Source organism: Oncorhynchus keta, chromosome 5 (assembly GCF_023373465.1).
Source record: "Oncorhynchus keta strain PuntledgeMale-10-30-2019 chromosome 5, Oket_V2, whole genome shotgun sequence".
In the NCBI taxonomy this organism is placed as follows: domain Eukaryota; kingdom Metazoa; phylum Chordata; class Actinopteri; order Salmoniformes; family Salmonidae; genus Oncorhynchus; species Oncorhynchus keta.
The window spans coordinates 5,333,626-5,349,289 of NC_068425.1; the positions used below are offsets into that span (position 1 = coordinate 5,333,626).

A 15,664-nucleotide genomic window follows, 5' to 3' on the forward strand; every position below is an offset into this window, starting at 1 on the left:
GATGAGTTCGACTGAAGAGTGAAGGAAAAGCAGCCAACAAGTGCTCAGCATATGTGGGAACTCCTTCAAGACTGTTGGAAAAGCATTCCAGTTGGTTGAGAGAATGCCAAGAGTGTGCAAAGTTGTCATTAAAGCAAAGGGTGGCTACTTTGAAGAATCTTGTGCAGCCTGCTTCCTTTGATCATCCTTGAGATGTTTCTACAACTTGATTGGAGTCCATCTGTGGTAAATTCAATTGATTGGACATGATTTGGAAAGTCACACAGCTGTCTATATAAGTTGACAGTGCATGCAGGGTAGCCTAGTGGTTAGAGAGTTGGACTAGGAACCGGAAGGTTGTAAGTTCAACCCCCCGAGCTGACAAGGTACTAATCTGTTGTTCTGCCCCTGAACAGGCAGTTCACCCACTGTTCCTAGGCCGTCATTGAAAATAAGAATTTGTTCTTAACTGACTTGCCTGGTTAAATAAAGGTCAAATTTAAAAAATTTAAAAATGCAGAGCAAAAATCAAGCCATGAGTTCGAAGGAACTGTCCGTAGATCTTTGCGACAGGATTGAGTCAAGGCAGAGATCTGGGGTAGGGTACCAAAACATTTCTGCAGCATTGAAGGTCCCCAAGAACACATTGGCCTCCATCATTCTTAAATTGAAGAAGTTTAGAACCACTGAGTCTCTTCCTAGAGCAGGCAACCTGGCAAAACTGAGCAATTGGGGGAGAAGGGCCTTGGTCAGGGAGTTGACCAAGAACCCATTGGTCACTCTGACAGAACTCTAAAGTTCCTCTGTGGAGATGGGAGAAATTTCCAGAAGGACAACCATCTCTGCAGAACTCCACCAATTAGGCCTTTATGGTAGAGTAGCCAGATGGAAGCCACTCCTCAGGAAAATGCACATGACAGCCCATTTGGAATTTGCTAAAAGGCATCTAGAGATCATCAGATCATGAGAAACAAGATTTACATTTTGGAGATGATTCTGTCTCTCTGGGGAGGCACCAGAGTGTGGAGGTGTTGATGATATTCATGGGGCCTGTAGCTGCTAGACCTCTGATGGGGACCGTCTCTGTGGATCCTGCTTTGTTTTTGAGGAGGACTTGGTCCTGGAGGTCTGGTCAAACGAATAATTACCAAGTTATTAGGAATGAATCAAGGAAATAATTTACTTTTTGAAGCGTATCCCACTGAACTGTGATTAACATTTTTTTTGCAATACCATCTCGAGATAATTTGTAGGTCTATATGTCCAATGTAGGTCTATTGCATGTCTTCCCATATTTAAAAGATGTCTGTGAACTGAACATACAAAACTTCAACTGTGTTGCTGACACCAACTGCAACTGATGAATCAACAGAACCCACAACTTGTGAAAGCCTACGTTCTCAGTCACGGGCCATGAACGGATAGGCCAGGTTTTGGTCAGTCACATGTCCATTATGGATCTCACATGAGATTCCCAAGAAAGATTGAATCGCATGACACTCCTGGAGCCAGGATACTTCCTGCTTTGCAGAAGGGGTTATTATCCATTATTAAATTGTGCAACAAAATGGTTGGAATGAAAAGGTTGCTTTCAGACCAGTTGTAACATCAAGAGTTAGAAGTTGTGGTAAATTGGGTTTAATTGTCCTATGGAACTTGTTGTGTTTCTTACTGCCCACAGCTTCTTTGGGGAGCTTGTGTTTTCAGAGACATACATTGTGCCTCAGCACTAAATGTTCAGTACAAGCCCAAATGGAATTTCTCCCAAGCTATCTGGACAAAAGGCCTAGAACAAAAACAGTTTCAGAACCCTAGTGGCAGTTTTAGGTTGAATACAGGGCAGTGTCACTGTGGTCAACCTCCATTATTTAAGCAGTGCTTAAGTCCGCACACAAACAGCACCGTTCAGAGCAGGTCAGTGCTGTAAACTGTGTCCAACACAGGATGATCAGAAAATACAAATTAAAGAGTTGGAATTTGGATGTACCCTGGCTCCTGTAGTATCCCACAATTAACTATATTAACTGTATAGGTGATATGGTGCAATTTAGAACTCAGTCCTTGTTTTTTCTAGAAAGAAGCACCACATGCTTATTATAATGTCTCATGGGACTGTAGACCTGACACAGTTGGAGTGCACACAATGGTTGTTTAACCTGACCCTTATCTGGGTAAAGGGTTTTATGTTGGGCCAGACCACACTGATCATGTTCCTCCACAGAACAGGTTTTCACATGCAGATCTGGGCAATATTTAAACAACTTGCCTCCACACTTACAAACATTCACACCTGTATTAGACAAATGACAAGGTAAGGCCAAGGGCCCTATTTTGAAATGACAAAATTGGTCCCAATAATATACTTTATCATGAACACTGTATACTCCCATTCCCAGTTTGTTTGCTTAAATGAATAGCACAAAACCAAACGGATTTGACTTTTTAATAGATAAAAAAAAAGGAATACAATTAGATATGATTCCGACTACAGTAAAAGTACATTTGAATAAGAGGCTTCAAAGCCTATTTTAAGACATGCATCTACAACAATATAGACACGTCTATTGATAAACGATGACAAAAGATCAGACTAATTACACAAGTCAATATTGTTTGTCTGGAAAATACTTAAAGGTTTTCATACAAGAGATAAGGGACTACATCAAACTCAAGCTACAAGAACAATAGTCTCAAACTCTTAAAGGAAGAGACAGGCAGGAAGGTCAATAGAACTTGGGTGTTGGGAGTCTCAATACAATACATGCATTTAAAAAGCATAGATTTTAGATAGTGGGATACTTGGTGGGTTACACAGTACAGTTAGAGGTCACGAGGCCCTTCTTGCGCTTCGCTTGGCGCACCTCCTCCATGAGGTCCTTGAGATACTGGATCTCATTGGCGATGGAGTCTGCTTTCTCCGCAAGCTTGTGGTTCCTTTGCTCGAGGTCGTCGCACTCCGCGCTCAAGGCCTCCTGCTCAGTCTTCTTTTTCTGGCGGTAGCGCGTGGCCGCCGTCTTGTTCTGCGCCATCTTCTTGAGCTTCTTCTCCTTTGGGGGTCCTCCAGAGGAGGACTTCATTTTCCCACTCAATGTGGTGGTGGATGGCTGGTCTGGGTGTTGTGGCCTAGACTTGGGGGTTGTTGGGTACGGTTTGCTCTCGTTTTGGAACCTTGACTGAGTTGTGGCGATGGAGGGCCGGTTGAGCTGACCAGAGGAGCTGAAGCTGCTGTCACTGTCAGAGAGGATCTCTGGGATGGTGATAGTGGTTGTCACACCGACCTCCCGTTTAGGAGCCAGGAGGACGACGATGCGGGTCGGCGAGAGAGACAGCACAATGCTGGGGACCGGCTGGGGAACCTCCGGGTGAAGCGGCTTCTCGCTGACGCTCGCTGAGACATACACCTCACTGCCCAGCTCTAAGGTGAAGGTGGGAGATGGAGGAGGAGAGGGAGCTGGGGACTGGGGCTCCGACTTGATCTCCAGCTCCTCCTGGGCATCAGGGACGCAGGGGGGAGGTGAATGAAACCCCTCCTGAGGGTCTTCCTGGGGCTGTGACATGGTCGGGGGGAGAAGTGGATCAGTGGTGGTGGGGAGGTCCGTGGGAGTAGGGAGAGTGGGGAGGGGGAGTAAGTCCAGCTCCATGGGACACTCAAAGGAAGTGATGAGGTCTTCAGGGGAGCTGGAAGAACCGTCTGGGCTGCAGGAACCAATAAGGGAGTCTAAATCAAACTCACTCAGGTCTACCCTCTCGGCCATCCAGTCCATGCCAGAAAAGGCATCTTCTGTGGAGGACAAAGAGAGGGTTAATCAGCTGCTCAATAGCTAAAGTAATACACTGGAATTACAACTTGTGGTAAGTCCTTACCTTTTCTATACGGCAAAAAACAGATGGGAATCAAATATAAATCGCTATGGATTTCTACACACTGTCGACCAGTATGAACATACGTGGGAAGGACTAAGGATGTTATGGTCCTCACCTTTCCCATCATCTGCACCAATGTGATGGGTGTGGCCTAGCTGGTCAGCAGATAGCCAAGGGAAGGACAGCAAGTCTGCCCCAGCCTTCTCTTCCTGGAGGAGCAGTGACGGCGGAGTGGGAGGGGGGGATAGTAGGAGAAGTGGAGAAGAGGAAGATGACGAGAGGGGTGAAGCCCCCCCCTCTATCGAGGCAACTTCATCTTGGTGGCGCAGCGACCCCATGGGGTCAGCCATGAGAGAGGAAGGCCCCCAGAGTAGGGCCTCCATATCGTCCAGGCCAAACTGTGAGCTCATCATGGTCATAGCTCTGTTGTTCAGTCACTAGGATCTGAGACGGTAGGTACGGCAGTAAGAGTTTGAGCGATTCTTTTATGCTGTCAACTACAGCAGTGCTGAGGGTTTCCACACAGGACCTGGGAAAGAGACAGGATTAGACATGGTGAGTTCATGTAATAATGTAAACAGTATCTCATAATGTAGGCAAATTAGCTTTTTCTCCTTTGTTGATTTTTATGTCATGGTCAGCAGTGTTATGTTGTGTAATATTTGGAAGCACATTTTTGATTGGGTAGGAAAAACATTAAGTCTGAGCTTATGTTTATATATTTAATGTGTTTTGTGCACAACACTGCCCCTACCATTTTACAACGCTGGCACTGAATACCCTCCCTGCCTTTGTCTTGTGACTCGCAAACGCGCCAAATGAGGTCAGTTTCCACAGCAACCATCGTCAGAATGGAAGTGTGTCGAGCGAATGAGATGGCGGCTTCCGCCTCCCTAACCAACAGCCACACTTGTGTTCACCCTCCCGCGTTAAACACTGATTATATCGCCATTTTGTTCAATAACAAAAAAATATCACGAACCATTTTGTTTGCCACGTTGGCATTCCTGGAAAATTCCATAAAATCGTATCACCTATTTTTTTTTTAAACAATTGGTGACAATGTCTAAAGCTGTAATTATGAAACTACTCACTGACTATTTTGCCCGAACGAAATATAATGTAACATTCTCTGATCTAACTCGTGACGTTGGTATCAAATGTCATTCCAAGGATTTAAATTGCGAATGGCGAATTTACGGCAAGTTATACTATATGTATTTAGAAAATACTTCGCTAGACAACATAAGCAGGCTAATAGCTTCACAAATTGAGTTGAGCTCATTGACGTCATTGGGCTGTCAGATTCACGTTAGCTAGCAAATTGCTTACAAATAAAATCCTTAAATATATACTTACGTCATTATGACAAATATGAAGTTGAAGCAGTGCACTGGGTTGATGCACTGTTGGATTTGCTGCTGCTAGGACCGCCGCAAGCTGTTAAACTGCCATTTCGCTCAAGAGAGCGGTGTCACTTGAATGTTGATATTGTTGGGCGCTGGTGGAAAATGGCGCATTTTGAGAGCGCCGCGAAATATACAACTCCCAAAAGACCAATGATTTAGAATACTAGAATACTGATAGGAGTCGCTGTGTTGAAGCCTCCGTGCCTCCCATCGTGGTACCCCCGTCATTGAAAAACATATTTTGGAACTTATAGAAAAGCATTTATTAATGTCTACATTCATTTTTGTCGCGTTTATTCTATTACAGAGACCATAATGCATACTTTTAAATTATATTATGTGAGATAAATATACAAATAAAAAGTGAAAAAATACATAACATTTTCCCTAGTCACATTTTTAGAGGTTACTAATGTTACTGTCCTCAACTACAGCAAAGAATACTTCAATATATGTAATTTTGTCCTTGAAACATTTAATTGAAATAGAATTCCATTCAGTCTTATGGCGGACTGAGCCTACTGGTGAGTACCAATATGGCCGACCGTTGGCTTCAAAGCCTCTAAATGGCCACTACATAGCATAAGCTTTCCAGGGTTTATATACATTGTTGATGTAGACCTAGGATATCCTTCCACAGGCACTCGCTAGCTTCTATAACCACAGTCATAAACCCCACTTATTTTACAAATTATCTTCTTAAAATGTGATATTAAACCTACCCTATCCACACTGCTAACCTTATGCCTAACCCCTCAATTTGAATTAAGACCAAAATCTATTTTTGTTTGTCAATTTTGACTTGGTGGCTGTGGAATCAGACTTTGTGGCTATAGAAGCTAGTGGGAACCATATCATTCCGCACATTGGGGGTTAACAGGGGCCAGTTTTATAAATCATCCTGTGATGTCTTATACTAATCACATTTATGTGAGCCAACAACTTTTCAATAAAGTTTATTGCATGTCCTTTTTAGTATTCAGATAATTCACAAATAGTATATAGATAAAATGTCCCATTGATATTCTCAGCAGTACACACTGCATAATAAAACATTTCACATTCATACTCTTACATTTTAAATACTTTATTTGAAACCACAAATCGCATGACAGTCGAGAGGATTAAAACATTTCAAAGTTCATGGATATATGGAGACTTATGGATACAGAAAGCACCTTCTCCATGCAGCACAGCTGCCCAAAACAGCCGACACCGAGCAGTACCGCTGCTTTGCCTTTGTCCTATGCAGGCCTGCAATCTGAAAGCCACTTACTGTCAGCCTATGTACATGGCTGAGACTCCCAAATATTAGCACTGCAAGTTTGCACTGATAACCAAGGCTGTTCACAGGGGCTAAAATTTCAGCAACTTGTCAGCAAAGGCTGGCTTCATGCAGGCTTCATTAGGGCAACCCACTTCAAAAATGAGCACCTCCCTACGCCCCCCCCCCCAAAAAAAACAATATCTTGCATGTGTCCAAAATATTGCCATACCTTTACTGCAATAACCGTGGCAGACACACACCTCAAAATCTACTGGCTGCTAGAAAGAAAGTCTGCCACACTTGGTGCAGTTCATTGAGCTCCTCCTGTAGCTCTTGGGTCACACCACGGATCCTGGTGGCAAACTTAGTCTCGGAGCCCTTTTTCAGCCTCTGGCCGTCCTTGTCAGTATAATACAGGTCCATGTCTCTGGCAAATCCTTGCAGGATCCTCTTAGACTTCATGCCCAACTGTTGGGACTTATTAAACCCAGGATGCACTGCCTCCACCACCCTGGCTATCCGCAGGGCCTCAGGATCAGCATGCTGGAGCCTGTGGAAGTTATACCGCCTCAGCTCAGCCATCCCACTGTGGATGAAGCAAAGACACAACTCCACATCTGCTATCTCAGCTGTGTACTTCTGTACCACCTCCTCCAGCCTCTTTCTGTCCACAGAGTTGATTTTGTTGTTGTCCATGTTCGCTTTGATGCCCATCCCAGTACCCGAAGCCACCATGCCCGCCCCAACTGCCGTCCCTATGAGGGAGGCACCCATGGTTATGGGGGCGAGGACAATGCCCACAACGGCCACCACCCCTCCCATTACGCCCGTGGTGCCTCCTGCGATGCTCATGGTTTTGGTTTTCTTATGTACTTTGTCCAGCTTCTCGGCAAGGTCGTTGAGCTCTGTGATGTGGCCTCGCAGGGTATCGCTACGCTTCATTAGGAGGCAGTTGAACAGACGGAGGCCATTTTTCACATAGAGGCACCTCTGGCTGAACTCCCTGGTGGGATGGATTTATTTAAAAAAAAACAGATTTAATAAAATACGTGCTGATTAAATGGTATGCCTGCGTGTATTAGATGTAAGATCAAAGCTCTATCCTTGAAATGGTGTGTTAACCACATGTGTACAGTAAGAGTTTAGTCTGGTCTCACCTGGTTTCATCCTCTAGACTGAGGCCATGAAATGAAGGAGGCATGTTTTCCCAGCCTGAAAGAGAAACACATGCACAATTACAAACCAAATGTATTATCCCTCAGTAAAATATATGGTCATCTATTGAATCATAGACAGCTGAGAACAGTACAACAATTATAGAAGAACAGTTTGATGTTCTTTCATCCTTAAAAATGAATTAAATACAATGTAATGTATTGTAAAATAATACGAAATACAGTACCAGTCAAATGTTAGGACACACCTACTCATTCCAGGGATTTTCTTTATTTGTACTATTTTCGTCATTGTAAAATAATAGTGAAGACATCAAAACTATGAAATAACACATATGGAATACTGTAGTAACAAAAAAAGTGTTAAACAAATCAAAATATATTTTAGATTTTAGATTCTTTTAAGTAGCCACCCTTTGCTTTGATGACAGCTTTGCACACTCTTGGTATTCTCTCAACCAGCTTCACCTGGAATGCTTTTCCAACAGTATTTTCCTAGCCACTGTGCTTCTACATTTGCATTGCTTTCTGTTTTGGGTTTTAGGCTGGGTTTCTGTATAGCACTTTGACATCTGCTGATGTAAAAAGGGCTTTATAAATTAATTAGATTCATTGAAGGAGTTCCCATATATGCTGAGCACTTGTTGGCTGCTTTTCCTTCACTCTGCGGTCCAACTCATCCCAAACTATCTCAATTGGGTTGAGGTCAGGGTGATTGTGGAGGCCAGTTTATCTGATACAGCACTCCATCACTCTCCTTCTTGCTCAAATTGCCCTTACAGCTGGAGGTATGTTGGGTCATTGTCCTGTCGAAAAACAAATGATAATCCCACTAAGTGCAAACCAGATTATATGGTGTATCGCTGCAGAATGCTGTGGTAGCCATGCTGGCTAAGTGTGCCTTGAATTCTAAATAAATCACTTACAGTTACAGTGTCACTAGCAAGAACCCCTACACCGTCACACCTCCTCCTCCATGGTGGAAACCGCACATGCAGTGATCATCTGTTCACATACTCTCTCTCACAAAAGACAAGGCGGTTGGAACCAAAAATATCAAATTGGGACTCAGCAGACAAAAGGACAGATTTCCACAAGTCTAATGGCCATGGCTCGTGTTTCTTGGCCCAAGCAATTCTCTTCTTCATATTGACGTCCTTTAGTAGTGCTTTCAAAGCAGAAATTTGACCATGAAGGCCTGATTCCCAGAGTCTCCTCTGAACAGTTGATGTTGAGATGTGTTTGTTACTCGAACTCTGTGAAGCATTTATTTGGGCTGCAATTTCTGAGGCTGGTAACTGTAATGAACTTATCCTCTGCAGCAGCGGTAACTCTGAGTCTTCCTTTCCTGTGGCGGTCCTCATGAGAGCCAGTTTCATCATAGCGTCTGATGGTTTTTGTGACTGCACTTGAAGAAACTTTTAAAGTTCTTGACATTTTCCCAATTGACTGACCTTCATGTCTTAAAGTAATGATGGACTTCCATTTTCTTTGCTTATTTGAGCTGTTCTTGCCATAATATGGACTTGGTTTTTTACCAAATAGGGCCATCTTCTGTATACCAAAATAGCACAAATAAAGAAAAGCCCTGGAATGAGTAGGTGTCTCCTAACTTTCGACTGGTACTGTACATCTGTCGTAATAATGTTTAACTCACATCCAACTGTCTTCATCCACCTCATTAGATTTTCAAATTCCTGCTGAAAAACAAAAATAGGTAGAAATAGGTTTTTAGGTCAAATTGAATTGATGGATAATCTAATAATGCAGGTGAACAGCAACAGAAATAGGGAAAACCTCATGTGAAGCCTGGCTCTGGCTTCGACACTGAGAATAGGACGTGCTACATACATTGGTACAAAAGAAGGTTAGAAAATCCCTCCCAATCATTACAATGCAAATCAATCATTTCAGACTTCACTCTGTACCTCTGCTTCCTTATTGAATTGATAGTTCTGATAACATTGACCAGGTTGGAACTGTGGTGCTGCCTGTGTTTTGTCGACGCTGCTAGATGGGTTGAACTGAAATAATAGAGATACAAATGTATTTTTATTGAATACAATGTAGGTAGGATTATATCCACTTATTGTCAGGTACGATGTGGCACGTGTGTATGTGTGTGTGTGTGTCTCTCACCTGGAATGTGTTCTCATCAGGCAGTACTTCTAGATAAGATAATTGGTCCTGAACCTCGCTGATCTCGCTGTAGACTGACTCCGAGTGGAATTTGGTGGTAGGTCGATACGACAGTGGTGGTTTATTTACAGGTGGTGGTGGGGGGGTGAACGAGGGTGGGGGCGGGAGTTGAGGACGAGCAGGCGGAGATCCTCTTTTTGCGTTGGTGGGCTATGGAATGAATTTAGTTTTGTTTCACAGACACAAGCAACTCTATTGCTGCAACTTCATCATAGTATCATAGCCTTTCCTTACGGAAAAAAACACATGGTTTCACATGTGGAAGATCTCCTTTTTGTGAAAACCCAAATTAGTCATTATGATACACACCCAGTGATTTTCAACGTACTTCTTTTACACACATTGTGTATGTTGATTTATATTTTAGTCATTCAGCAGTCACTTTTATGCATCCATTTTTGTATTTTTCTGTAATTATTATTCAGTGTCCTCATCTGGGATTTGAACTCACAACCTCTTGGTTCACGGCATTATGATCTTTATGCTACTCCACCACATCTGTGTCAATAATGATTTCACCTGCATTACTACATTTTGGATTTCACTCAATACACTCAATATAAACTATTATATTTAGCATAGTGATTCCGGAGTAACATTTAACACAATAATATGCCCCATGAAGATTAGACAACAGTAAAACCTCAAATTGTTGAGATAAATAAATTAAATCAATGATGAGACAATAGTCAGATTCAGTAAAATAGCAGGTCAAATGGCACTCTTTTGCTAAGTGCAGAGACTTATTATAAGTCATTAATGTGAAGGGCAATGCTACAGACATTATGGTGCCGCAGAAAGATCAGCGCACCTCAAACCCAGAGTTTGTGAGTTCAAATCCCAGGTGGGGTCATGTTTCAGCTCAACAGTGTTACCACTTACTAATAAAACCACCATATCATTACTTTATTATAATGGTTTGGGGCCATCTGGGACCATCGTGACATCCTGACGACTGATAAAACAAATGTCTTGAGAACATCTTACAAACATCCTATCATGGTCCTTACCCTTACGGAAAAACGACCTGAATTTCACATGATCAAGTGTTTAAGTTAAGTTAATGTGACAGCAAGTAAAGTAACATGTAATAACATGAAACTAAACACGTGACAACATGTGTAAATGTGGCCTCGGGAATTGTTCCAAAAACACGCTTGCAAATGATTTCACAGTTGAAATTTCACTTGCATATGATTTCACTTATGAAATGAGAGTTTTCACATGTGAACAACAACAACAAATCAACAAGACACAAGTACATTTCATAACCATGAGGGGGGACTTTTTGAGTTTCTGTCACACAGATACTGTATCTGTTTCACCTCAGATGAAAGCAATGGCAGCATATCACAGTAAATACATGTTGTACTATATCCTTTGAACTGCACCACGTGCGTATGTGTTTGTGCTTCTGTCAGCACCAGTTGGAGACAAGGGGCATGTACTGCTCTCACCTGCAGCAGGGGTTGGAGTTGTGTGGTCGTTGTTTCGACCCCTGAGGGGGAACGGGACAGGGTGTGGGAGGGGGGCCCTCCTGGCCGTGGTGGGGGACGTGAAGGGTGAGGCGACCTCTTATTGTCTGTGTTTGAGGGCTATTGAACATGAAAAACCCCAAAGGCGATGTTAGTTGCGAATTGATATAAGGGCCTAAAAAGTTACTTGAGTGATGCTAATAATGAGTGGTGCTTACCCTCGGACTCTGGGATCTATTGACGTCATAGCCCCCATACAAGGACTGGGTTTCAGATTTGGGTCGAGCAGGGCGAGGGGATTGACTGTGCTTTCGTTCTATGGAATCCTATACCAATACATAGAAAGCAAAGATATCTTATTGACAGTTTTCTTCTTTGCAATGACTATGAAGTACTCTCTCTCACCTGAGGTTGTAATAGGTGCATTTCAGGTAGAGTCCTCTCATACTCTGAAGAGGAGCGGGACATCATGGGGGACCGAGGGGGTCTCACAGGCCTTGGGAGAGGAGGAGGGGAGGGCTTATTTTTGCCATACACATCTAAGGCCTGTGTTAAACCAAGAGAAGAATAGTGGGTTGATTTGTTTTTTATTCAACCTATCTTACTCTATACACTATATACAGTAGTGTATATTCAGTGGTCCACTTGGTTTACCTTCTCAGTCATTCCATGTTTAGATCGATCAACATTGTTATAGTCCCCGCTTGCAGTTGGAGAGGGGCTTAGAAGAGTGCCATGGGTCTTGGGAGGAACTGGAGGGCGGCGAACAGGACGGGGGCTCAAACGGGGGCTCTGATAGTCCGTTAGGGAGCCAGTCTGATTGGAGGTCTGTCAAAACAGTTCATAAATCACTTAGCAACAATAATTGGAACATTAACTGCAAAACACAGTGAGCCAGACTAGAAAGGGTAGAATGAGAGGGGGGGGGGGGAATAGGAAGAGGCCCCGGCCTCTGCACAGCAGTGCGTGCATCTCCTATGCTGGTTCTGACAGGAAAACGGATTAGAAGAACCTAGATATAATAAAACACAAGAGAAGGGAGAGTGTTGTTGACTCAGCTGGGTATCCATCACATTGCCATAGCTGGGGGAGAGCCCTGGGTTCTGTCTCTTGTCCAGGGGCTCTGAGTGGGGCATACACCGGGGTAATGCCAGTCTTGATTTTGTACACAGATTGGCTTCTTTCTGTTAGACTTGGCTGAGATACAAATCACAAAGTCACAATTATGTGCAGTTAAACAGTATATAGACTGTTGTGTCATAGAGCATTGGCCCAGTAACTGAAAGGTTGCTGGTTTGAATACCTAAAGGTAAAACAAAATGTAAAAAATCAGTCGTACTGCCCTTGAGCAATGCTCTTAACTCTATTTGCTGCAGGGGCTTTGTACAATGGTGACCCTACTCTCTTCGGGTGTCTCAGAGGAAGTTAGGATATGCACCAAAAAATGTAAAACATTTCCATTACAAACTTTTGTGTAACAGGACAAATATAAGCACCCCCCAAAAGTATTATTATTATATGAATATGTACTTTACTGTTACAGCCAATTAGGATTAATGAAATTATAATGTAGCTATTGTGACCAACCAGAGTTTTGAAACCCAGGTCTCCTGCATACGACAGTATATAAGGTGCATTTCTTCATGTCTTTGAATCATACCTTGTTAATGCTGTCATAGCAATTGAGCCTAGGGAAAAGTTTAGTGCTGTCCTGTGTTTGATCTCACTTGGCTACTGCTCACCTGGGGCTCTGACATCTGAGGCCTCCGGTCACTAGCCGTCACAAAGTTTGGCCGAATGGGAGACTGGCTTTTTGACATTGCAGCCCCTGGTGTCTGGCTATTCCATAGGCTTCCATTGTCCCTATCATTCTATCAAACGCAATTTTAAAAAATGTAACACTGTCAAAGAAGCATTTGAAAAACTTTCCTTCTGGCATCATCCTTACCGTTGATGCGTTTTCCTCTTGGTTGTCTGAATCGTCCTGTAAGGATGGTAGGTCATAGGACCCGGTGACCGTAGACGACTTCACCAAGAATGACTTCCTGGGGGGTATAGGAGGCTGGGGGCAGAATGACGGGAAACCACAACATCAAATCACTGCAAACTCTCGCTTGTCTTTTCACATGACAAATCTTCACTGAGAGCTTTGTTTTGAAATGTTGCACTTTCCCCCTGATATCAAGTCTACTGTGTGAGGAACATCCAAGACTCATAAATACAAGATACATCGAACTATGAGCAATGACAAATACTTTTAGCCATGGTGTTGGATTAAGGCTTTAGTTTCACACTGAAAGTTGGCGCTGTTTTAATGATGACACAACAGCCAACCAATGTATAGGATATCCGACCATATCATTTTCACCAACAAACCGTCCCTGAGAGTTCTTGTCGCTCAAAAGCACTTGACTGGCCATCACCACTGTCAGATTATCAGTAACATGACACTCAAAACAAATCTTGCTAAACATTTATGTTACTGACTGGTCTTTTAGATAGAAAGATTGTTTGTTATCTATAACTAACTACTACTGTCTCTCTGACTGCATATTATGTTGAAAAGCCTGCTTTTAAAGTGCAAATTGTCAAATTTGTGCTAAGTTCAGATAATGAATATATCACTGGTTTGACCGGTTTCTTTCTTTCGCCTTTACGTGACTATCCTCTTCTTTTGTGTCTATGGAATTTTGATTATGCAACTCTGTACGTCATAGGTATTTTGGCAGTGCAGGTTTTGGCTGTACATGAGGTTGGCATATTGTAGTGTCTTACGTCTTCATAATCTAAACCATTTTACATGATTTTACAATCCTTTTATTGTTTCATTAGACTTGAATTTCATATGATCCTCTAAAAGCCACTGCTATTTGTAAGGCCAGAGTAAACGGTCACTCTGGTTAGGTTTAGGTTATGGATTAGATGTATCCTTAATGACAATTTGTATGTTGCCCCATCAAAACAGAATGTTTTCCCCAAAGTCAATGTAGGACCTTACCGTTGTCATGCTTTCAGCCTCGTCTCACCTTCAGTCTTTCCCTCTCTTTGAGTCTCTCCCCTTACACTTCTCTCTCATGCATGTTTATGCTCTTACACCTGTTGTGGAATGGATGATAATGATGTCTGTGCCTCTCTCTTTGTCACCTATGCCTTTGTGATGTCAAATAGGTGTGCTCTCACTGCTGCTTGGGAACAGAAAATACATGGATCTCTTTGCACCACTGCTCTCAGATAGACTTTCCTTTGACACAAATGGCACCCTATTCTCTATTTGGTGCACTACTTTGGTCAAAAGTAGTGCAACCTTTGAGGGAATAGTGTGCCATTTGGGATGCACCCTGTTTCTCCTCAGATAACAATTTCCTCCTTCCTCTTTAGCCCTTCCCCTGTGAATTCCCCCTCTTATGACTCTGTGTCTTGGGCTCTGGTCAAAAGTACTGCACTATGTAGGGAATGGCATGCCATTTGCCCTTATATGACCTTACTCACTGTTACCCATGTGCACCTTTGTTAACTTCTTTGGGATAGGGGGCAGCATTTTCCCATTTGGATGAATAGCGTGCCCAGAGTAAACTGCCTCCTACTCAGTCCCATATGCTAATATATGCATATTATTATTATTATTGGATAGAAAACACTCTGAAGTTCCTAAAACTGTTAACTGTTTGAATGATGTCTGTGAGTATAACATAACTAATTTGGCAGGCAAAAACCTGAGAAAAAAATCCAAACAGGAAGTGGGAAATCTGAGGTTTATCAAATTCACAGTGGGATATGGGTTATGTTGCACTTCCTAAGGCTTCCACTGGATGTAAAACGTCTTTAGAACATTGTTTCAGGCTTCTCCTGTGAAGGGGGGCCGGATGAGAGCTGTTTGACTAAGGGGTCTGACAGCAGCCTCGTTCTCAGTCACGCGCATTTCACATGAGAGGTATCTCTCGTTCCATTGATTTTCTACTACTGAACATTTATGATAAAAACATCCTAAAGATTGATTCTATACTTAGTTTGATAAGTTTCTTCGACTTGTAATATAACTTTTTGAACTTTTCGTCCGACTGGACCTGAACACGCTTTTGGATTTGTTTACCAAACGCCCTAACAAAATAAGCTATTTGGACATAAATGGACATAAATGATGGACATTATCGACCAAAGAAACATTTATTGTGGAACTGCAATTCCTGGGAGTGCATTCTGATGAAGATCATCAAAGGTAAGTGAATATTTATAATGCTATTTATGACTAATGTTGACTGCTCAACATGGCGGATATTTCTTTTGGCTGGTTTGGGC

General features: G+C 42.7%; 2 protein-coding genes across 4 annotated transcripts; both read right to left on the reverse strand.

Annotated features, from left to right (window-relative positions):
• Positions 1–2,408: 2,408 nt before the first annotated feature.
• Positions 2,409–5,411, reverse strand: LOC118384372 (cyclic AMP-dependent transcription factor ATF-4-like). 2 transcript variants are annotated; one of them, XM_035770845.2, is made up of 3 exons: positions 5,203–5,411; positions 3,959–4,372; positions 2,409–3,757 (listed from the first exon to the last, which is right to left on the reverse strand). In XM_035770845.2, the coding sequence occupies exons 2-3, from the start codon at positions 4,260–4,262 to the stop codon at positions 2,787–2,789; spliced, it is 1,275 nt and encodes a 424-aa protein (XP_035626738.1). In that variant the 5' UTR covers positions 4,263–4,372; positions 5,203–5,411; the 3' UTR covers positions 2,409–2,786. The 2 variants fall into 2 exon arrangements, with proteins under 2 accessions (XP_035626738.1, XP_035626737.1); XM_035770844.2 differs by having other exon boundaries at positions 2,409–3,760; positions 5,203–5,409.
• A 781-nt stretch (positions 5,412–6,192) lies between these two features.
• On the reverse strand, positions 6,193–14,596 carry LOC118384371 (uncharacterized). 2 transcript variants are annotated; one of them, XM_035770843.2, is made up of 11 exons: positions 14,367–14,596; positions 13,317–13,430; positions 12,023–12,196; positions 11,774–11,914; positions 11,587–11,694; positions 11,351–11,488; positions 9,834–10,043; positions 9,623–9,718; positions 9,352–9,391; positions 7,677–7,731; positions 6,193–7,522 (listed from the first exon to the last, which is right to left on the reverse strand). In XM_035770843.2, exons 1-11 carry the CDS (start codon positions 14,373–14,375, stop codon positions 6,781–6,783), a joined length of 1,827 nt encoding a protein of 608 aa, XP_035626736.1. In that variant the 5' UTR covers positions 14,376–14,596; the 3' UTR covers positions 6,193–6,780. The 2 variants fall into 2 exon arrangements, with proteins under 2 accessions (XP_035626736.1, XP_035626734.1); XM_035770841.2 differs by having other exon boundaries at positions 9,352–9,394; positions 14,367–14,595.
• Between the last annotated feature and the right edge of the window lie 1,068 nt (positions 14,597–15,664).

Excerpts from the sequence above, each read along its gene's own strand:
- LOC118384371 (XM_035770841.2), bottom strand. Across the intron at positions 11,489-11,586 it reads ATAGATCCCAGAGTCCGAGG|CCCTCAAACACAGACAATAA; the intron begins GTAAGCACCACT and ends CATGTTCAATAG. Across the intron at positions 9,395-9,622 it reads AATTCAATAAGGAAGCAGAG|CAGGAATTTGAAAATCTAAT; the intron begins GTACAGAGTGAA and ends TTTGTTTTTCAG.
- LOC118384372 (XM_035770844.2), bottom strand. The coding sequence starts at position 4,262 with ATGACCATGATGAGCTCACAGTTTGGCCTGGACGATATGGAGGCCCTA. Across the intron at positions 3,761-3,958 it reads TGGTGCAGATGATGGGAAAG|AAGATGCCTTTTCTGGCATG; the intron begins GTGAGGACCATA and ends TGTCCTCCACAG.